Genomic DNA, 23,637 nt, shown 5'->3' on the forward strand with positions numbered 1-23,637 from the left:
TCAACACAACAATTACCTAAAACACACCTCCAGGCTTTGTAAGGGCTATTTGACCAAGAAGGAGAGTGATGGAGTGCTGCATCATATGACTTGGCTTTCACAATCACCCGACCTCAACCCGATTGAGATGGTTTGGGATGAATTGGACCCGAGTGAAGGATTTTACATTTTTTTAACTAGGCAAGTCACAACAATGACGGCCTACCCCGGCCAAACCCTAACGACGCTGGGTCAATTGTGCGCCGCCCTATGGGAGTCCCAATCACGGCCGGTTGTGATACAGCCTGGAATCTAACCAGTGTCTGTAGTGCCGCCTCTAGCACTGAGATGCAGTGCCTTAGACCGGTGCGCCACCCGGGAGAAGCGGAAAAGCAGGCAAAAAGTGATTAGCATATGTGGGAACTCCTTCAAGACTGTTGAAAAAGCATTCCTCATGAAGCTGGTTGAGAGAATCCTAAGAGTGTGCAAAGCTGTCATCGAGACAAAGGGTGGCTACTTTGAAGAATCTAAAATCTATAATATATTTTGATTTGTGTAAAACTTTTTTGCTTATGACATGATTCCATATTTGTTATTATTCTACAATGTAGAAAATAGTCAAAATAAAGAAAAACCCTTGAATGAGTACATGTGTCCAAAACTTTTGATTGGTATACTAAAAATTATCTGTGACATTTGTTTTGATTTAGAATGGACCATTATCATGCACCTCTCCCAGGGGCAGGGGAATTGTTTTTATCTATGCACTTAAATAGCGAAAGTTGTGAAATAAATATAATAGACCTAGCCAATAGAAAGCTGATGGGAACCTCCTCTTTTTATGAGGCCATCACCCTGTTTTCTCACGCAATTAGATAGCCTATAGAAATGTTGTCCAACATGAACTCTCATGAAGAGTTTGATTCAATTTTTGTTTACATTTGCATTGATGTCAGAGTGATTAGAGGGACAATAGAGTGCCGAGTACCAGACAGTTAGCAAGTTTGGTATGCTACTAATGAACATCAGTAGTATCAGAGCTTGGATAAAACTAATTACTGTGACTAAACGGTCATGTGGAATTTGACTGCCTTCATGACACGGTAATACGGTCACCATAACAGTCCTACTCTCTCACCTACACTTCCTCAATTATGGGGATGGGTTGCTGTGGAAACTAAATACACAATTAGACTAATCAAAGCACAGCACAGCACAGCACAAACAAACAGTTTACACTAGTTTAGTCTCAGTGATTAAAAATACTTAATTGTAAAGTTTGTCTATGCAAATGACTACCATTTGTTTATTCATTCAGCAAGTCAGGCAGGGACTCACCTTTCCAGATTCCATGAGTGGTAAGCTGTGTGGAGACCCTCTCTCTACCAGACGAACCCTGTGAGGGAGGAAGGGAAGAAGTGAAAAGTTACTGGGCTGCTGAGTCAATGCTGTGGTTCTGTCCCAAATGGCACCCTATTCCCTATATAGTGCCCTACTTTTGACCAGAACCCTATGGTAATAGGGTGCCATTTGAGACAAGCACTGTGAGTACAAGACAAGTCCTTTTAGTCTACAAATGAAACTGAACTTTCAACACAAACACAATAGCTACATCCCAGGGAGAAGAGCAGTGGTGGAGACCAAAATGACTGTCTAGAATTACACAGTGTGTATGTGAATAGCTGTGGGCCCAGTGTGCAGCATGTTGTTATGTGTCCTTGCCAGGGCCGGACGGGCATTTAAGGCGGCACGTTTTCTTCCCACAGGCCCTCTTAAGTGTGCACGCACACACATTTAAAAAATACTTTTACCACTGGGCATCGAGGCTAATGAGCAGTCATTTCGATTGCAATATCCTAGCAGTGGAATTACTGCATTTCATACATGCTCTCGCAAAAATGACTTGGTTGCGTTTACGAATGTCTTCGGTAACAGAATACGAAAACAAATATTTCAAATAACACAAAAGCATTTATTAGTTTACTGTAGGATATCTATCTATCTATCCATCTATCGACTGCAGGCTGGGGCCTATTGATCTGTTGATTGGGTGTGGGATGTTCTAGGATGATACACTACCCAGGCTCACTATTCTAACCCCGGGCCGTCTTTCTAATCTTAAAGTCAAATATTGGGCACGCGTGTCACAAGGAATGTGTCTGGCTCCAACTTTTATGCACACAATGCAGTGAAACTAATCCAATGTAAATGGCCACTGCAGAGGTAATGGGTCTTCAATGTCATGTCAGCATGGTCTAAGATATTGTTCTTGTTTGTGAGCAAAATTTCATTGGCATAGATGCCATACTTATGATTCTGAAGAGCTTCTATTTATCATATTTAGGCAACTGACGGATTATATACTATGGAAAATTCACCACCAACTGGATTTACTATATAGAGTTGAAGTCAGAAGTTTACATACACCTAAGCCAAATACATTTCAACTAAATTTTTCACAATTCCTGACATTTAATCCTAGCAAAATTCCCTAGTAAAAATGGCCTGTCTTAGGTCATTTAGGATCACCACTTTATTTTAAGAATGTGAAATGTCAGAATAATAGTAGAGAGAATGATTTATTTCAGCTTTTATTTCTTTCATCACATTCCCAGTGGGTCAGAAGTATACATACACTCAATTAGTATTTGGTAGCATTGCCTTTAAATTATTTAACTTGGGTCAAACATTTCAGGTAGCCTTCCACAAGCTTCCCACATAAAGTTGGGTGAATTTTGGCCCATTCCTCCTGACATAGCTGGTGTAACTGAGTGAGGTTTGTAGGCCTCCTTGCTCGCACACGCTTTTTCAGTTCTACCTACACATTTTCTATGGGATTGAGGTCAGGATTTTGTGATGGCCGCTCCAATACATTTACATTTAAGTCATTTAGCAGACGCTCTTATCCAGAGCGACCCTTGACTTTTGTTGTCCTTAATCCATTTTGCCACAACTTTGGAACTATACTTGGGGTCATTGTCCACTTGGAAGAGCCATTTGCAACCAAGCTTTAACTTCCTGACTGAAGATGTTGCTTCAAAATAGCCACATAATTTTCCGTCTTCATGATGCCATCTATTTTGTGAAGTGCACCAGTCCTTCATGCAGCAAAGCACCCCCACAACATTAAGCTGCCACCCCCGTGCTTCACAGTTGGGATGGTGTTCTTCGGCTTGCAAGCCTCCCCCGTTTTCCTCCAAACATAACGATGGTCATTATGGCCAAACAGTTCTATTTTAGTTTCATCAGACCAGAGGACATTTCTCCAAAAAGTACAATCTTTGTGCAGTTGCAAACCGTAGTCTGGCTTTTTTTATGGCGGTTTTGGAGCAGTGGCTTCTTCCTTGCCGAGCGGCCTTTCAGGTTATGTCGATATAGGACTTGTTTTACTGTGGATATAGATGATTTTGTACCTGTTTCCTCCAGCATCTTCACTGCGTGGTCCCATGGTGTTTATAGTTGCGTACTATTGTTTGTACAGATGAACATGGTACCTTTAGGCGTTTGGAAATTGCTCCCAAGGATGAACCAGACTCGTGGAGGTCTACAATTATTTTTTTCTGAGGTCTTGTCTGATTTCTTTTGATTTTCCCACGATGTCAAGCAAAGAGGCACTGAGTTTGAAGGTAGGCCTTGAAATACATCCACAGGTACACCTCCAATTGACTCAAATGATGTCAATTAGCCCATCAGAAGCTTCTAAAGCCATGACATCATTTTATGTAATTTTCCAAGCTGTTTAAAGGCACAGTCAACTTAGTGTATGTAAACCTCTGACCCCCTGGAATTGTGATACAGTGAATTATAAGTTAAATAATCTGTCTGTAAACAATTGCTGGAAAAATTACTTGTGTCATGCAAAGTAGATGTCCTAACCGACTTTCCAAAACTATAGTTTGTTAACAAGAAATTTGTGGAGTGGTTGAAAAACGAGTTTTAATGACTCCAACCTAAGTGTATGTAAACTTCCGACTTCAACCATAGCTAAGTATTTTAATAATTGATGATAACACAGTTAAACATGGATGTTCTGATAGGAGCATGTCCTTACCTGTCGTGCCTCAGTGCCCTCATGTCCACATACACAGTAGTTGGGTCTGGTCCTGAAGTACCCTGCAGAATGACAACATGCCAGGGTTAGTGTCCGTGCTAAGATGTCTGTTACACTACATTACCACTAACACAGTACTATTAGATGCTACTAGCATGTTAGTGGTCAACGAAAAGCCTACAGTTCACACTGGTTGCGAATGGGAGCTTTGAGACAAGTCCAACAAACAATACAATGAAGAAACTATTCTACAAAAGATTCATACTGGGCTACTAGCTACAACACTCAAACTGAGATCACGGTGGTGGAAGACAACGATGAAGAAGCAAGAAGGCATTAAAACTCAAGCAAAAGAACAGGACAGAGCAGAAGTAAAATGACAAAGTGCATCACAAAACAGTCAGAGGTCATATCCAGTATGATCCACATCATGCAAACAGAAGGAAACCACAAAACTAAACAAAATAAATAAAGAGGAAAGGTAGGGAGGGAGGGAGAGAGAGAGGGAGAGAGGGAGGGAGAGAGGGAGAGAGGGAGAGAGGGAGAGAGGGAGAGAGGGAGGGAGGGAGAGGGAGAGGGGGGGAGGGAGGGAGAGAGGGAGGGAGGGAGGGAGGGAGGGAGGGGGAGGGAGGGGGAGGGAGGGGGGGAGGGAGGGGGAGGGGGAGGGAGGGAGAGAGGGAGGGGGAGGGAGGGAGAGAGGGAGAGAGGGAGTTGTGAAAGGGAGGGAGGGAGATGTGAAATCCACTGAGGGAGGAGAAGAGAATACATAGCCATATGGAAGGAGTAAGTGCATAGAGTGGAGGTGGGCATGGTGATATACTGAATCATGTCTGAATGACACTTCAAATACATGAGAATCTGTATTTGTCCCTTTCAATAGACCGTAGAAGGCTTTGAAATCTGATAGTTCTGTAGAGGCTTGACTGCCCAGACACGAGAAACCAACACCACAGTAGAAAACCCACAGTAGAAAACCCACAGTAGAAAAAACAACCTAATGTCAACATACATTACAGCCACATAGGCACCAACTTGAACAGTAGTGTGTGTGTGTGATAGCAATAGCATATTTCTATCTTATAGGTTAGTGAACAACTAAATAACTAATTGGAAGAATAAAGAGAATACAAACGCAGAATCACAATTGCATTTCCTTGATTCCACTTTTCCCCAGCCCTCCCCAGCCTAGCTCTGGTCCAAGGCATTACGTACAGCTTGCTGATGCTGAGCCTTCCTCAACGCACTGGACCAGACCTATCCTCAATCCACTCCCCTCTCCTCCCCAGGCAGATTGCATTACACCTGTGATTCAGTAGCATGTATTAATAGTGTGGCCAAGGCTTCGGCAGAGGAAGCATCACCACCCAACACCCACCACCATAGCAGAGACAACCATAGAGCTGCACATGCTAGACTGATTCAGCCCAGCCATAGACAGACAGCCATAGAGCTACACATGCTAGATACTGACTCAGCCCAGAGCACAAGGCATCATCATAAAGCAGTACGGTAGTCACTCAAATAATAGTCACACCAAAAGTCACTACAGTCACTCCAAACTATACCCAGTCCTACTAATGTAGGACAATACTAAAATACTTATTATATAGCAAATACTGCAATCATACTACTACTAAACTTGTCCAGATGTGCTTTAGCCAACTATACTGAACAAAAATATAAACGCAACATGCAACAATTTCAAAGGTTTTACTGAGTTACAGGGGCCGTGCATTATCACGCTGAAACATGAGGTGATGGTGACTGATGAATGGCACGACAATGGGCCTCAGGATCACGCCACGGTATCTCTGTGCATTCAAACTACCATCAATAAAATGACATTGTGTTCATTGTCTGTAGCTTATGCCTGCCCATACCATAACCCTATAACCCTGTGTTCACAACACTGACATCAGCAAACCGCTAGGCCAAATGACGCGATACGGGTGGTCTGCGGTTGTGAGGCCGGTTGGACATACTGCCAAATTCTTTAAAACGACATTAGAGGATGCTTATAGTAGAGAAATTAACATTCAATTCTCTGGTAACATCTCTGTTTGGACATTCCTGCAGTCAGAATTCCAATTGCACATTCCCTCAAAACTTGAGACATCTGTGGCATTGTGTTGTGTGACAAAACTGCACATTTTAGAGTGGCCATTTATTGTCCCCAGCACAAGATGCATCTGTGTAGTGATCGTGCTGTCTAATCAGCTTCTTGATATGCCACACCTGTCAGGTGGATGGATTATCTTGGCAATGGAGAAATGCTCTCTAACAGGGATGTAAACACATTTGAGAGAAATAAGCTTTTTGTGCATTTGGAACATTTCTGGGATCTTTTATTTCAGCTCATGAAGCATGGCACCAATACTTTACATGTTGTGTTTATATTTATGTTCAGTGTACATGGCACTACAACACTAGTTAGAAGAGTTGGCTAAAGCACATACCGATTTGGACCGGGCTAGTACTACACTACAATTGTCCCACAGGGCTAGAGTCATATGGTGTTAAGTTTAACAGTTCCTCCGTAGTTAAGAAGTTGTATCCCCTCTCTAGGTCTCAGACAAACCCTTAATGCAGGTTTTCCCAACTCTCTCCTTGGGCCCCACAGACGTTTCACATGTTTGTTTTAACCATAAACTGACACACCTGATTCAATTAGTCAAAGGCTTGATGATTAGTTGACTAATTGAGTCAGGTTTGACAGTTTAGGGTTAAAACAAACATGTGAAACGTTGAGGGGCCCAAGGAGAGGGTTAGGAAACCCTGCCTTTATGTGTACTAAGGAGAAGCAGCCCGAATGAGCTGTGGCAGTATTTATTCCAAACTAGAGGCCACAATTGACATGTTAATGTTTCTGTACGGCAGAGTTGTAGTATTAAAGAGCTGACCTTTTCTAAGTGCAAAGAGCTTTGCTAAGAGTCTCATATGGTACCTTTAGACAATAGAACAGGAGTAGGCAACCCTGGTCCTGGAGTGCCACGGCACTTCATGCTTTTGATCTAGCCAACTTTGAAGACCAGGTGTGTTGAATTCAGGCAATCACTGAACTATTCAAATTAGCTCAGTTGGTCTGGTGTAGTGCCTACCGCTGCAGTAGAACAACTTGCTGCTAACAAAGCCTGCATCCCAAATGGTACCCTATTTCCTATATATTGCACTACTTTTGACCAGAGCCCATTGTGCCCTGGTCAAAAGTAATGTGTCATAGGGTGCCATTTGGGACTCAGTCTATTATAGCTCCCCAGAATGGCCACGGTTTTCTTTTCCTAGGCTCTCAATCAAACCCCTGTGAGGGCCCTCATAAGCAACTAAGGAGCCTTGACCATAGCTGTGCCTGGCTATGCTACTGGTCCTGGTCCCTACCCGGTCCCCCCTGCCCTGTCCCTCCTACCCTGTCCACCCTATCCCTCCTGTCTGCTTGCAACACCTGATGAAGAGGGTGATTAGGGAACATGAAAATCCCCTACCTGGTCAGCAAGCTTCCCCAGCCTGTGAGGCTATAGCAGCAGCAGGAGGAGGAGAGTGAAGAGGAGGTAGGAAGGAGAAATTAGGGGGTGGAGGAGGGGGGGTGAAGACAAAACCAAGTATGAGATATGTGGGTGGGGTTATGCAAAATAACAGGGGGAGGGGGGACGAAAATGTCAAATATAGAAATGGAAAAACAATTTTTTTTGAGAAGCAGTCTTAACTAATAAGAAACTATGTTACAAACTGGGCTTATTAATAGCCAATAGATCAATGTTAGGTTAGAACATTTGGGGACATTTAAAATACAATAAGTTACATTTACATGATTACATCCATGTATTCTCAAGTTAAGAAGCATGTGTCAGACAGAGGTAGGCTAATACCTTATTTACAATAAAGTTTCAAAGGGAAATATCTATACATGCTAAATAATTATGTTAAATACAACAAACATTTTAAACAGGCTTCTCGGTTGGGCTTTTTATCAATCCATTCAGATTTCATTGGTTGATTGAACAGATATGTAGACCTGAAACGGGTGCAAATGGTATACTTATCACTATCTCATTGACATTTGAATAGTAACGCTTACAATTTGATTTTATTTAAATAATAAAGCTTGCAAAATAAGTTGAATCATGTAAAAGAATGAGCAGCCCAAAATGAAAGCATGACATAGCAGCATGTGCAATGCTTATGGACAGCGGTGTTCCAGAGACATAGGGTACCTCCCAAATGGCACTCTATTCCCTATATAGTGCACAACCTTTGACCAGGGCCCATAGTCATGCACTATTTAGGTAATAGGGATACGCTGGGCTGTGTCTGGTAATTTGCTGTTGTTTTTATGAAAAGCAGAGCAGTAGAGAGGGTGAGATATGTACAGGATATCTATGTATGTTGGCTTTTCATCATGTAAACCCTGATAGGAGGATTATTACTGTAGGCCCCAGGGCCTGTAGCCAAATACCTGCTGGGAAAATCTCAACACTCCAAGATGCAGAGGAAATCTCAGACATCACCATTTTCAGCTAGATCAGCTAGCATTATTGTACAACCCACTTTGTGCATACCAAATAGAACCCCATTCCCTATATAGTGCATTACTTTTGACTAGAGCCCTATGGGCTCTGTGTATGTAGGGAATCGGGTGCCATTTGGGACTCACTGAAGCCAGTGTAGAGAAACATGGAATTCCCCAAGCCCCCCAAAAATACAATTCTGCCTGCATCATGACCAGATGTGGAGAAGACTTATGTTGTTGGAGAAATAACCTGTGTTGTGTTTCCAAGGTATCATGTTTCTCATCAGAACCGCATGGTTGTCTGTGTGTGTGTGTGTGTGTAGGCTCACAGAGAATACTGTTGCTTCCCAGGTTAAGTCACACAAATACAGACTAATGACTATACTCCATTAAATTAAATCAGATTAATCTCTCCTACCCCAAAAAAACAAATAAACCACAATGCAACTAGTGAGTTAACAACGTCTCTAAATAAAACAACAACCCATTTTCAACCTGAGGAATAGGCTATGCAAACGATACTGAAGGCAGAGAGAAGGACAACAAGAAACAGTAGCAAGCCTTTCAACTAACACAAGACTACAACAGAGCCACAATAGACACCCACTGGCTAACATGTATGAAAGAGCATGCTGTCTACTGTGGGTAGAAACATTGGTAATAATATCCATTAAAATGTGGGATGCAGACAGAGCTTTCCTTTTTATTCAGTCTATCAGAGTTCCACTGGCAACAGAGTGGGGGACAGACAGAGACAGCACCCAAAGTCTCACTGCCAAATACTGAGCTAAGTAAGAGTTGCACATTTTATACAACTTTTTGAGGGACAGAGAGGGCATGGAGTTTGTGGACTAGAGCAGAGAGGTGGAAGGGACTGACTGTACCTGCAGACAGACGGCCAGATTGACTCTGCAGCCGAACGAGGTGCTGACTGCTCGTGGGTGGAGGCCCAGGTCTTTGAAGAGCTTGGAAAAGGACTGAGTCAGAGCTATCCTGGGTCTCTCCTCTGCCACCACCACACATGTCCTGACCCGTGACAGGTCCAGGCCTCGAGACTGATGGAGAAGGGGGAGGGACAAAACAAAATGCATTAAACTGGATCAAACCAGAACTAACCAGGCAAGATGAGTCTGGGCTGATGGACTAGATTGTAATCAATCAATAAGTCAATCAATATTTTTACATTAGAGGTTGTCACAAAGTGTTTTACTCTCAGATCATCACATTGCAATAACATTTGATCTTATCTAAGTATCATTGTTGTGGTGATTTGGCGGATGGATACTTACCTTGAGGGATTCGGTCTGCAGGCCCAGGCCCTTGGTGCACAGCTCCATGACGCTGTAAGAGCAGAAGGTGTCCCTGACTTTGTATTGGCTGACAGCCAGCAGCCACAGAGCAGGGTTCACCTCCAACTCTGAAGGCGGGATCAGGATGGACTGGTGGCCGGAGTACACACTACAAAGTACACACAGGAGACAGAAAATATGAGCATACAAATACACATACACAGAGTGAATACACAAAGGTTACACAGAGTGAGTACACACTACACACAGGAGATGGAAACAGAGTTCCAACATAAAAACGTTACTCTTCACACCAGTGGCATGAGCCATTATGTACTTCCGACGACTACCAATCTAAACAACACACTTCAAGACATTATGTATTAAGTGGCACCATTTACAATCCGCCATATAAAACAGCTTTGTTCTTCAGCAAGGGCCTGGTTTTTGGACAGCCCCCCGCTGATCATATTTCCATATGAATATTTCACAAGTTGAGTGATGCCATGCCGGAGAGAGAGAGCTTCCATTGGGAAGGCAAATAGAGAGAGAGCCAGTAGAGAGTGGAGCAAAGCAGAGCAGAGCGTTGATACATCATCACAAGGAGATGGACGGATGGCTAGGCTAAACACAGCAGAATAATGATACATCATCACAAGGAGACGGACGGAGGGCTAGGCTAAACACAGCAGAATAATGATACATCATCACAAGGAGACGGACGGAGGGCTAGGCTAAACACAGCAGAATAATGATACATCATCACAAGGAGACGGACGGCGGGCTAGGCTAAACACAGCAGAATAATGATACATCATCACAAGGAGACGGACGGAGGGCTAGGCTAAACACAGCAGAATAATGATACATCATCACAAGGAGACGGACGGCGGGCTAGGCTAAACACAGCAGAATAATGATACATCATCACAAGGAGACGGACGGAGGGTTAGGCTAAACACAGGAGAATAATGATACATCATCACAAGGAGACGGACGGCGGGCTAGGCTAAACACAGCAGAATAATGATACATCATCACAAGGAGACGGACGGAGGGCTAGGCTAAACACAGCAGAATAATGATACATCATCACAAGGAGACGGACGGAGGGCTAGGCTAAACACAGCAGAATAATGATACATCATCACAAGGAGACGGACGGAGGGCTAGGCTAAACACAGCAGAATAATGATACATCATCACAAGGAGACGGACAGAGGGCTAGGCTAAACACAGCAGAATAATGATACATCATCACAAGGAGACGGACGGAGGGCTAGGCTAAACACAGCAGAATAATGATACATCATCACAAGGAGACGGACGGAGGGCTAGGCTAAACACAGCAGAATAATGATACATCATCACAAGGAGACGGACGGAGGGCTAGGCTAAACACAGCAGAATAATGATACATCATCACAAGGAGACGGACAGAGGGCTAGGCTAAACACAGCAGAATAATGATACATCATCACAAGGAGACGGACGGAGGGCTAGGCTAAACACAGCAGAATAATGATACATCATCACAAGGAGACGGACGGAGGGCTAGGCTAAACACAGCAGAATAATGATACATCATCACAAGGAGACGGGCGGAGGGCTAGGCTAAACACAGCAGAATAATGCATAAGGCTGCATTGGGTTCCCCCCTCCACCAGGGTGAACATAGCAGGGTTTCTTCAGATCAGAGAGGTACAGTGGTAGCTGTGTGTGTGTGTGTGTGTGTGTGTGTGTGTACGTGGACAAAGCAGAGCTAGATGTGTGTGTGAGGCGATGAGTGGGCAGTGAAGAGGTTAGGAGGGTCCATCTCTCTCTCTGTCTCACCTGCAAAGGCACCAGATGACGAAGCCCAGGCCACAGTAGGGGTCCAGACAGATAGCCACCTCACGGGAGGGGTACAGCTCACACTGCAGCTTGATAGAACGGCAGAAGGCACTGGTGGCAGTGTGAGACATCTACACAGTCGGGAAGACAAGAACAATCACAAACGGGTTACAAATGTAGTTTTATCATTCTACTTGGCAAGAGTTGGGGTCCTAGCCGATCGCTGTCCTTGTCAAGCCAAACATGACAACCAGTGACAAGGAGCTGGCATGATGGCTCATACAGACTGGTACTCTGGCTAACTTGGCTACAACACAAACCAACAAAGACAGGCTACATATTGGTATCATTTGTACCCATGCTGTCATCTCATGTGCTTTAGCAAATTATAGCCATGTAAACAAATGAAGCACAACAGGACCGTGTTTCAGTCATTCATTAAATAGGTTTCAATTGAACCGCATGAGAATTAGGAAACGCATTTCAGAAAACAATTCATCCAAATATTCTCATGAGCTGCTACTGTGAGTACCACTGCCTGAATCCTTGATCTTAATGAATGAATGAATTAAATGGCAAAACAATGACTCAACACAAGCGACTGTATATACGGTGGGTTAATGCTGTCAGAACTGTGTGTGTGTGTATCCTCTCTAGTCGATATAAAGCTGTTATTGTCCCATTATTAAACAGTAGTTCCACTCCAGCCTAAGACCTTGTTAAAGTGCAATCACAGCTGCATCCCAAATGACACCCTATTCCCTATATAGTGCTCTGGTCAAAACTAGTAGGGAACAGGGTGCTATTTGGGACCCAGACCAGTGGTAGGAGCAAACATATATTCACACAGAGGCCCAGATTCAGGGTTTTGTTATGGTAATTAGTGTACAGCACGAAATACATTGTTATTTAGCATTGCTGAACATCCCAACGAGGCTATTTTGTTTTAGTAATCTACATAAGAGAGCCCCACACACCACAACAATTCTCCCCCACCACCTAAGGCAACACTATTTCTTCAATGTGTTTATAGCAGGGGGAGGAACAGAATAGACAATCGCCTCTTGATGAAAATTAATACCCGCTTACAAAACAGGAAGACAATCCACTAAGCCTTCGTCCACTGAGGAACTGATAGCAAATCTTCCCTTATTGACCAGTGAAAATATAAATCTTTCACAAGATGCTGTTTCACTGGATTTCCTACTGAGCTTCGTCAGACAGACAAAGGTTTCAACAAGGCCAGATTAACTGTGAACAAGACCTTCCATTGTATGTGTTTGGATCTGTGGCACCAGGGAGAATAGGCATTCTGAGTGAGCACTGTGCAGTACAGTGAGATTCAGCTTTTCATCCACAGCAGAGGGCTGGGATCAATAACTGCTTTCATGTTTTTGAAATGTCATCACTATCTTTTCACTCAGATGATCAAGTTCAAAGTGTTCGTCACACAGCTTGTTCCTGTTTCACTTTATATGCTTTTCGAGATATCAGCCTCCCTGATAGGAGAACCACATTCTGGTTAGAAGTGGTTTACCTTCACTCCTGCTAGCATCCCTGTGGTGGACACACTGAAGTCCATGTAGGCCAGTGTGTCTGGATTGGAGGGCTTGTACAACAGAGGAGGTTTCTTCTTTGGCAAATCATCTAGAAGAGCGAGAGAAAGGAAAAGTCCACTGTTATCACCAATACCATCATACAGTGCACTTGGAAAGTATTCAAACCCCTGGACCTTTTCCACGTTTTGTTACATTACAGCCTTATTCTAAAAACAATTTCATTAAACTGTTGTATTCTTTTCAATCTACACAATAACAAAGCAAAACTGTTTTTTAGAAAGTTTAGCAAATAAATAAATATATATATATATATATATATACAGTGCCTTGCGAAAGTATTCGGCCCCCTTGAACTTTGCGACCTTTTTCCACATTTCAGGCTTCAAACATAAAGATATAAAACTGTATTTTTTTGTGAAGAATCAACAACAAGTGGGACACAATCATGAAGTGGAACGACATTTATTGGATATTTCAAACTTTTTTAACAAATCAAAAACTGAAAAATTGGGCGTGCAAAATTATTCAGCCCCCTTAAGTTAATACTTTGTAGCGCCACCTTTTGCTGCGATTACAGCTGTAAGTCGCTTGGGGTATGTCTATCAGTTTTGCACATCGACAGACTGAATTTTTTTCCCATTCCTCCTTGCAAAACAGCTCGAGCTCAGTGAGGTTGGATGGAGAGCATTTGTGAACAGCAGTTTTCAGTTCTTTCCACAGATTCTCGATTGGATTCAGGTCTGGACTTTGACTTGGCCATTCTAACACCTGGATATGTTTATTTTTGAACCATTCCATTGTAGATTTTGCTTTATGTTTTGGATCATTGTCTTTTTGGAAGACAAATCTCCGTCCCAGTCTCAGGTCTTTTGCAGACTCCATCAGGTTTTCTTCCAGAATGGTCCTGTATTTGGCTCCATCCATCTTCCCATGAATTTTAACCATCTTCCCTGTCCCTGCTGAAGAAAAGCAGGCCCAAACCATGATGCTGCCACCACCATGTTTGACAGTGGGGATGGTGTGTTCAGGGTGATGCGCTGTGTTGCTTTTACGCCAAACATAACGTTTTGCATTGTTGCCAAAAAGTTCAATTTTGGTTTCATCTGACCAGAGCACCTTCTTCCACATGTTTGGTGTGTCTCCCAGGTGGCTTGTGGCAAACTTTAAACGACACTTTTTATGGATATCTTTAAGAAATGGCTTTCTTCTTGCCACTCTTCCATAAAGGCCAGATTTGTGCAATATACGACTGATTGTTGTCCTATGGACAGAGTCTCCCACCTCAGCTGTAGATCTCTGCAGTTCATCCAGAGTGATCATGGGCCTCTTGGCTGCATCTCTGATCAGTCTTCTCCTTGTATGAGCTGAAAGTTTAGAGGGACGGCCAGGTCTTGGTAGATTTGCAGTGGTCTGATACTCCTTCCATTTCAATATTATCGCTTGCACAGTGCTCCTTGGGATGTTTAAAGCTTGGGAAATCTTTTTGTATCCAAATCCGGCTTTAAACTTCTTCACAACAGTATCTCGGACCTGCCTGGTGTGTTCCTTGTTCTTCATGATGCTCTCTGCGCTTTTAACGGACCTCTGAGACTATCACAGTGCAGGTGCATTTATACGGAGACTTGATTACACACAGGTGGATTGTATTTATCATCATTAGTCATTTAGGTCAACATTGGATCATTCAGAGATCCTCACTGAACTTCTGAAGAGAGTTTGCTGCACTGAAAGTAAAGGGGCTGAATAATTTCACAGGTCTACAATTTTTCAGTTTTTGATTTGTTAAAAAAGTTTGAAATATCAAAAAAATGTCGTTCCACTTCATGATTGTGTCCCACTTGTTGTTGATTCTTCACAAAAAAATACAGTTTTATGTTTGAAGCCTGAAATGTGGCAAAAGGTCGCAAAGTTCAAGGGGGCCGAATACTTTCGCAAGGCACTGTATATACACACACACACAGTGGGGAGAACAAGTATTTGACACTGCCAATTTTGCAGGTTTTCCTACTTACAAAGCATGTAGAGGTCTGTAATTTTTATCATAGGTGCACTTCAAATGTGAGACGGAATCTAAAACAAAAATCCAGAAAATCACATTTTATGATTTTTAAGCAATTAATTTGCATTTTATTCCATGACATAAGTATTTGATCACCTACCAACCAGTAAGAATTCGGGCTCTCACAGACCCGTTAGTTTTTCTTTAAGAAGCCCTCCTGTTCTCCAATCATTACCTGTATAAAAGACACCTTTCCACACACTCAATCAGACAGACTCCAACCTCTCCACAGTGGCCAAGACAAAGAGCTGTGTAAGGACATCAGGGATACAATTGTAGACCTGCACAAGGATGGGATGGGCTACAGGACAATAGGCAAGCAGCTTGGTGAGAAGGCAACAACTGTTGGCGCAATTATTAGAAAATGGAAGAAGTTCAAGATGACGGTCAATCACCCTCGGTCTGGGGCTCCATGCAAGATCTCACCTCGTGGGGCATCAATGATCATGAGGAAGGTGAGGGATCAGCCTAGAACTACACAGCAGGACCTGGTCAATGACTTGAAGAGAGCTGGGACTACAGTCTCAAAGAAAACCATCAGTAACACACTACGCCGTCATGGATTAAAATCCTGCAGCGCACGCAAGGTCCCCCTGCTCAAGCCAGCGCATGTCCAGGCCCATCTGAAGTTTGCCAATGATCCAGAGGAGGAATGGGAGAAGGTCATGTGGTCTGATGAGACAAAAATTGAGCTTTTTGGTCTAAACTCCACTCGCCGTGTTTGGAGGAAGAAGAAGGATGAGTACAACCCCAAGAACACCATCCCAACCGTGAAGCATGGAGGTGGAAACATTATTCTTTGGGTATGCTTTTCTGCAAAGGGGACAGGACAACTGCACCGTATTGAGGGGAGGATGGATGGGGCAATGTATCGCGAGATCTTGGCCAACAACCTCCTTCCCTCAGTAAGAGCATTGAAATTGGGTCGTGGCTGGGTCTTCCAGCATGACAACGACCCGAAACACACAGCCAGGGCAACTAAGTAAGAAGCATCTCAAGGTCCTGGAGTGGCCTAGCCAGTCTCCAGACCTGAACCCAATAGAAATTCTTTGGAGGGAGCTGAAAGTCCGTATTGCCCAGCGACAGCCCCGAAACCTGAAGGATCTGGAGAAGGTCTGTATGGAGGAGTGGGCCAAAATCACTGCTGCAGTGTGTGCAAACCTGGTCAAGAACTACAGGAAACGTATGATCGCTGTAATTGCAAACAAAGGTTTCTGTACCAAATATTAAGTTCTGCTTTTCTGATGTATCAAATACTTATGTCATGCAATAAAATGCTAATTAATTACTTAAAAATCATACAATGTGATTTTCTGGATTTTTGTTTTAGATTCCGTCTCTCACAGTTGAAGTGTACCTATAATAAAAATGACAGACCTATACATGCTTTGTAAGTATGAAAAACTGCAAAATCGGCAGTGTATCAAATACTTGTTCTCCCCTCCGTTTGTATACACACACACATATATATATATATATATATATATATATATATATAAAAAATGAAAATATCACATTTCCGTAAGTATTCAGACCCTTTAATTTACCACAGGTGGACTCCAATTAATTTGTAGAAACATCTCAATGGAATCAGGATGCACCTGAGCTCAATTTTGAGTCTCATAGATTTGTAATAAATGTGCCAAAATGTCTAAAAAATATGTTTTCGCTTTTTCATTCTGGGGTATTGTGTGTAGATTGATGACGAGCATTTTTTATTTAACCCATTTTAAAATAAGGCTGTAACATAACAAAATGTGGAAAATGTTAAGGGGTCTGAATACTATCCTAATGCACTTTAAGTAGATGATACATTATATTTCTGACATAGTCATTTGTCTCGATTGGTCGCAAGATCTTTGCGTCGGTGTCTGTTGTAAAGAAGCCAGCACTTCTTCCAGAGCCTCTGGCTGAGGTGGCTAATGGATTCTCTCTGAGGCGAGTGATGCAGCGTGGGTAATGTAGTCTCTTACCGGTGTCCAGAACAGGAGGCCAGGTTCTGACGTCCACTGCTGCCGACGCCTCCTTCGACCTCAGCAGTTTACAGATCACCGCTGTGGTCATCATACACGCCGAGCGGCTCACCTGGGGGCACACACACGTTAGGAAAGACACACACGTTGGGACACAAAACGGTTAAGACACCCAAGCACATGTTCAAACACACACGCATGTACGCACCTGCACACACTGCAAAATGCTCCAGAAATGGCCTATGAGTGAGAAGGGAAACTCCTGCTCTAATATCACCTCCTACACGGTGCGTCTCCTTTTACATTTTCATTTCCCTTCTCCAAATAAAAGGTCCGTTGTGATGCGATGACTTGACACATGGATGTCAACGAGGCACTTACCTCTACGATCATCTTCACCGTGGGCAGAGTGGTGGCGATGTTCTGGGGGTGCGGAGGTCGCACGGTGATTGGCACACAGCCCGCGTACAGGCACCCGTAGAACGCTGCGATCAGGTCAATCCCTGCATGAAGGACACAGAGAGAGAGAGAGAAGAGGAATGGAGTGAAGAGGAGGGAAGAGGAATGAAGAGGAGGGAAGATAAGTGAAGAGGAAAGACGAGTCAAAAGGCATAAAGAATATTAGTTCCCGTCCCTCTGTCCATGAGGCCCCGTGCTGAATCTGAGCCAGCCTCCAGACAGACAGACAGACAGCTCTCAGGACAAGGTGTAGTATTGAGCTGGCTGTCCTAGAGACAGTTAATTGAATGGCTCTCAGGCAATCACCCTTGTCGGGATTTGTCCTGCATGACTGAGTTTCTTCATTATGGACCTATGGTTCACTCTGAACGCTTGAATGTCTCTGGCTCCCAAATGCTGATGGAGTTCCAAATTAGAGTTCTACCTTCTAAAACCTGGAACATTCAGTCCTGTCTCTCGCCAAAGGCCTTAAAAATTGATTTTTTTGGCGTCACACAGTGTGTGCCATTAAAGATCAGCACAATCTTGCTGGAAGTACTATTCTATCATAGTGGGATGTGGCTCAGGCCCTCTTGTCAGCACTGAATGATTCTAGGTTGATGAATGACAACAAGAAAACAGAACCTATCCCATTTGCGCACCAGTGGGGTGTAGATGTTTAGATGTTTTTTTATTGTAGCGACACATGATGGGATGGAAATCTTAGCTTAGTTCGTCATCGCTAATTTATGCTGTATGGATGAGGTAGGCAGCTAACCGAAAGGTGGGAATGGACAGGGACATGTTATTGTGATGCACAATAACTGACAACACACAAACCCAGTGACGGACATGTCGTGTGTGTGTGTGTTTGTACACCAGACATACCAGGGGGGTAGACGAGCGCAACGTGATCCCCGTCCTGCAGGTGTCCTCGCTCCGCCAGCATGGTAGCAATCTTCTCTGCTCTCTTATGCAACTGGACACATGACAGCGAGCTGGCTATCGTCCCCTGTAGTCACACACACACGCACGCGCGCGCACACAAAAACACACAGAGAGAGAGAAAGAGTGACAGAGAGAGAGAAAGAGTGACAGAGAGAAAAACAGAGAGAGAGATAAAGAGACGGAGAGAGAGACAGACAATCAGAAATTACCACAGATATACAGTGTCATGCAAAACTGCTGAATCAATACTAGATAGCAAGAAAATTTTGATTTACAGTCAACATTTTCAATGGGTCTTTGATAGGGCTACTTCAAATAAAATCCTGATGTGTTTCTCTAACAGCCGGCAACAATGCCGACTATTTCAGTTGCTACTGCTATGTTTACGAAACATGTTAGGAGTCAGGTGTGAACAATCACAACACAGCCAGACCACACCTACCCTTGAGTTGAGCAGTGTGTAAAGCACATGGTCCGGAGTGGTCTGGGCCCTCCATTGTAACACTTCAGAGAGAAAGAGGAACTAAAGAAATAGAAAGAAAGAGGAAAGTAAGCCTGGCGCTGGATGGCCAGGTCACACTGAGAGGAGGGGACATTCTGACAGGAAGACAACTAGGTGTCACAAATCACACCCTATTCCCTGTTTAGAGTGCACTACATTCGCCCAGGGCATGCATGGGGCTCTGGTAAAAAGCAGTGCACTATATAGGGAATAGGGTACCATTTCACAAAACCTGTTAGCCTTTTGAGGAGAAGATGTTTACAGTCCCTTTCATATTAGAAGGTGACACGCTGAGTTCTCAATAAAACATAGCATTCTTGCAGCACAATGAACTGCACTCATAATATTTCAACACTGAGGGAGAGAGAGAAAGGGTAGCCAGCACACAACACATGAGCTCCATATTGGTGCAGCAGATATAAAAGACAGTGTGAGGAATGAGAAGGGGCCAAGCGTGTCTCAGCTTTATGCATTTTTCAAAGTTTGATTCGCGCGGGCAGTGGAGGAGTAAATAGAGGTAGTGTAATTCATGTCAATTGCAGTTTGGATCTGTGGGAGGCACGGAGCAGGACAGTTAGGAGTCTGTAGTGTAATATTGCCTGTCTTCATGCCTGGTTTTATAGTGATGAATTAGAAATACAATATGCACCGTTTTAATCCACCGGGTCCAACTGCTACAGATAGAGGATCACAGACGACAGGACTTACAGTACTTCGCTGCTCTGCACTCCAGGGCCTGAGCAAAATCCACCCACCACCAACAGTCATCTTAGCATGTGTGTCTAGTTTTTGAAAAAGGCTGTGAAAATTAGAGCCGTTGAAAGTGTTTAGTTTTACACTGGGCTCTTGCCATTAAGTAGGGACAGATGTTGTCCTGTTGAAACACAGTCATTTGATATTTCCTGTCTAATTCCATAGGAAGGCCTGTTTTCAACAGACACACAAAACAGACTACTTCCTGTGAACCCCGTAAATGTTCCAAATTGCACCCTATTCCCTATATAGTGTATTACTTTTGACCTGGGCACATAGGGCTCTGGTCAAAAGTAGTGCACTACAAGTGAGGGGCTGCCTGAGACTAAGTGAATCCCTCTCTGCACCCAAACAAACATTAAGACAGGAACTTATTCCAGTCTGCCAACACCTCAACAACATTAGGAAAATACAAACACTTTCCTGATGAAAACATCACTCAGGAACTTGCCATTAGCCCTGTGGATAATTTAATAAAACAAATGTATTCTGTTCGCTCTCTGGTCACAGGAAACCGTCCCACTACTGTAGAGGGGAAACTACATATCTCTGGATCAGTAGGAGACCGAGAGGCCCAAGCTTCATCCCAATTGACACCCTATTCAGTATATAGTGCACTACATTTGACAAGAGCCTATAGGCTTGGGTAGTGCTCTACACAGGGAATAGGGTGCCATTTGGGATGCAGCCCCGGTATTGTCAGAGCTGCGACAGCTAGAAGACATAGAGACTGATAGAAAGTGCTGAGCTTTGTATTGAACTGTGACGGCCCACCCTCTCCTCTGAGATTCCCCCAGTGCTCCAGTGAAGCCTGACCAGAGAGCGACGGTACAGAATAGTACAAAGACCTTTTGTCTTTAATCAGCCCAGGCAGTCAGTGTCTGTCTGTAACTCAGATTCCAGGGCCTAGATTAGAATCAGCAGAGAAGAGCTTCATCTGTTAGTTAAAAGAGTCTGTGACTCCAGAGTTTAAGAGGATCCGCTGTCATGATCAAAGTGGACAGCTTCAGAGTCTTTAGTGTTATGCCACGAGGTGGTCAGTGGTGTACGTTTTCAGCAACAGTAACATGAAGTTTACCACAAAGTATTAGTTGCCCTAGCAACGCTCATATTGCATACATTGTTAAAACATGCTAGAGCAGCAACCATTACCTACCACACATGGCTAGATCCCCCCCCCCCCCCCCCCCCCCCAAAAAAAAAAAAAAAAATCACAACATTTTATATAAGGGAAATCGAGCTACGAAGAATAAGAAAAACCCATTCACACAGAAGGCCTGATTTTCAGATGGATGAGCAGACAGACAGAAAGATGGTCCATCCGGGTGCATTAAGGTGATGGAGAGAAGCAGCAGAGATAGTATTATGGTTTGGTTGGCATGCTGAACAGAACAGAGGAAGGGATACAGACTGATGGTTGCTAGGGGGATTAGATCACATGAAAGTGTACATGAACAGTCTGAGTCAGAGGAATCCGAGCCACACCACAAACAATTTCTGCATCCCAAATAGCACTGTATTCCCTATATATATTGCACTACTTTTAACCAGAGCGCTATGGGCCCTGGTCACAAGTAGTGCACTATATAGGGAATAGTATGCTGTTCGGGATACAAGCCAATGTGTCCTGTCCTCATGAGGGAAAGTAGAAACAGAAGAAATCTGTGTCTGTTGTGTTGTCACAGTTGTTTGCCTTGTCACTTCACATTAGAGGGCATACTGCCTAAGTGGCAGCCAGATGGGGTAAATGATGAGATTTTTCTGAATTAGAGAAAGTAGAAATCAATTCTGTCTTCGCTACGCTACGGCTACCCTCACCGTCGTTCAGCGCCACCAGCTGGGCACAACACATTTCTTTATTAATAATGACTTTCCACACCACTGCCATGGTAAAAGAAAGTGCTATCAAATCTAGTCTGACAAATCACATAGCTACACACCCTTAATGTTTGTACACCTCTATTGACAGGGGTTTCGTCCTAAATGGCTAAGCCTAATCCCTTTGTAGTGCACTACTTTTGACCAAAGCCGTATGGAACCTGCTCAAAAGTAGTGCACTAACTATATAGGGAATAAGGAGCCATTTGGCACACAGTTTGGTGTGTTCTCGCAGTGGTTCTGTGTATTGACACTAGGCTTCCAGGTTTCTTGTCTCCTTTGCTTCCCCTCTATTTCCACAGAGTGTTTGAACAATCCCTTCATCAACATCCCAGTCACACAGACTGGGATGTGGTCTGGGCTTCTCTAAGCCCTTACTTCATATTTAGGTCAGGTTTTCCCAAGACAGGCCACATAGTGGATGGCAGATCAGACTAGTAAACAGACTAGTGAAGGACTGTGTTGTCTTGGTTGGTTGTTTTCATTCACTTTACCTTCAAACAGAACATTTCCCTCAGGGTTTTAGGACTAACCTGAGTGCATCTGAAATGGCTCCCTATATAGTGCACTACTTTTGACCAGGGCCCATAAGGATAGGGTGTCATTTGGGGTGCAGTCCATGGGTACACTTACACACCCTATTATTAGGTATCTCAGAGAGCCTCTTACACTTAAGGCTATGAAATCGAAGTGAAATGTCTTACTGTGCCTACGAAATATCTTAAAGTGGCCTGTCTCTGTGATGCTTTTAAAGGATTTGTTCCATATTAGTCCTATAACAACATCCGTCTACTGTTACCAGTACAGTTTTAGCCTTTAAATTGAGTCTAACGCAGAGTGGATCTCAAACAATACATCGGACTGGACTGCAGAGCTATGGGGCTGTTGTTGGTATTACTCCATCCATATAAATGCTTAGAGATCATGAATGAAATAATAGAATTAGAAAGATCATATATAGAAAACAGAGGATGTTACATAAAGCATTCAAATGACTTGAGGAGACTACAGATGAATAATGGTCAAACTACCACTACACTGTTGTGTATAAGGGGTCAAACGAGCGTAGATGGTCAAATGAAACATGAAGATCGTGCCAGATTAAACAGGGCCAGGATGTGTCCCAAATGGCACCCTATTCTCTATACAGCGCACTACTTTTGACCAGGGACCATAGGGCTCTTGTCAAAAGTATTGCACTATAGGTGAAAATAATGCCATTTGTGATGCATCATCAAATTCAGCTAGTGGCCCACAGTCGATGGTTTAATGAGTGTGTTGATGAAAACCAAGCCCTCAGAGAGCCACACACACACCTTTCTTGCCTGATCATTGTCTTCCATCTGGCCCAAGTCCCTGCCACTAGCCTGGGCAATCCTCTTCCCCGATACCAGGTTCCCCACCATCACAGAGGCAGGTCCGATCTCTGTGGACAGAGGCATAGGGGTCAGTCACACACACACACACACACACACACACACACACACACACACACACACACACACACACACACACACACACACACACACACACACACACGGTTGGTCTATATCCCTGGCTGTGATCTGTAGTGATATACACTGGCTCACATTGTGTGTGTGCAGTGAATTCCCCCTAATCCCCAGAAGACAATTACAGTGACAGTGTGGGCTGAGATTGACCTTGTGTTCAGAGGCAAATGGAACTGAATGGGTGAGTCAATTGACTGGAGGATTCTACTCTGACAGAGTGCCTTTCAGACAGAAATGGCCAGAGAAACTTGTGCTGTAAAGGAAGATCTATCTAGGAGGAACACAGTCCAGAAACTAATGGAGAGAGGTGACAGCTGAGATACGGGATGGAATGTGTTGGATCAGATGGGAAACATGCTA

At 43.6% G+C, this 23,637-nt stretch overlaps 1 protein-coding gene across 12 annotated transcripts in view; it reads right to left on the bottom strand.

Moving 5' to 3' along the window:
- The window catches only part of LOC115103135 (disco-interacting protein 2 homolog C), a 258,880-nt gene that overhangs the window by 5,852 nt on the left and 229,391 nt on the right, over positions 1-23,637 (bottom strand). For 6 of the 12 annotated variants that reach the window (XM_065005770.1, XM_065005764.1, XM_065005769.1 and 3 more), the window contains 12 exons: positions 23,083-23,192; positions 19,076-19,156; positions 18,574-18,697; positions 17,629-17,750; positions 17,248-17,359; positions 13,194-13,303; positions 11,657-11,787; positions 9,824-9,992; positions 9,419-9,589; positions 7,510-7,539; positions 4,031-4,092; positions 1,318-1,375 (listed from right to left, as the gene is read on the bottom strand). In XM_065005770.1, coding sequence (XP_064861842.1) covers positions 1,318-1,375; positions 4,031-4,092; positions 7,510-7,539; positions 9,419-9,589; positions 9,824-9,992; positions 11,657-11,787; positions 13,194-13,303; positions 17,248-17,359; positions 17,629-17,750; positions 18,574-18,697; positions 19,076-19,156; positions 23,083-23,192 — 1,280 coding nt within the window. The remainder of the gene's footprint in view (positions 1-1,317; positions 1,376-4,030; positions 4,093-7,509; positions 7,540-9,418; positions 9,590-9,823; positions 9,993-11,656; positions 11,788-13,193; positions 13,304-17,247; positions 17,360-17,628; positions 17,751-18,573; positions 18,698-19,075; positions 19,157-23,082; positions 23,193-23,637) is intronic. The other 6 variants (XM_065005772.1, XM_065005763.1, XM_065005773.1 and 3 more) reach the window with 3 other exon arrangements.

This window comes from Oncorhynchus nerka, linkage group LG20 (genome assembly GCF_034236695.1).
Source record: "Oncorhynchus nerka isolate Pitt River linkage group LG20, Oner_Uvic_2.0, whole genome shotgun sequence".
In the NCBI taxonomy this organism is placed as follows: domain Eukaryota; kingdom Metazoa; phylum Chordata; class Actinopteri; order Salmoniformes; family Salmonidae; genus Oncorhynchus; species Oncorhynchus nerka.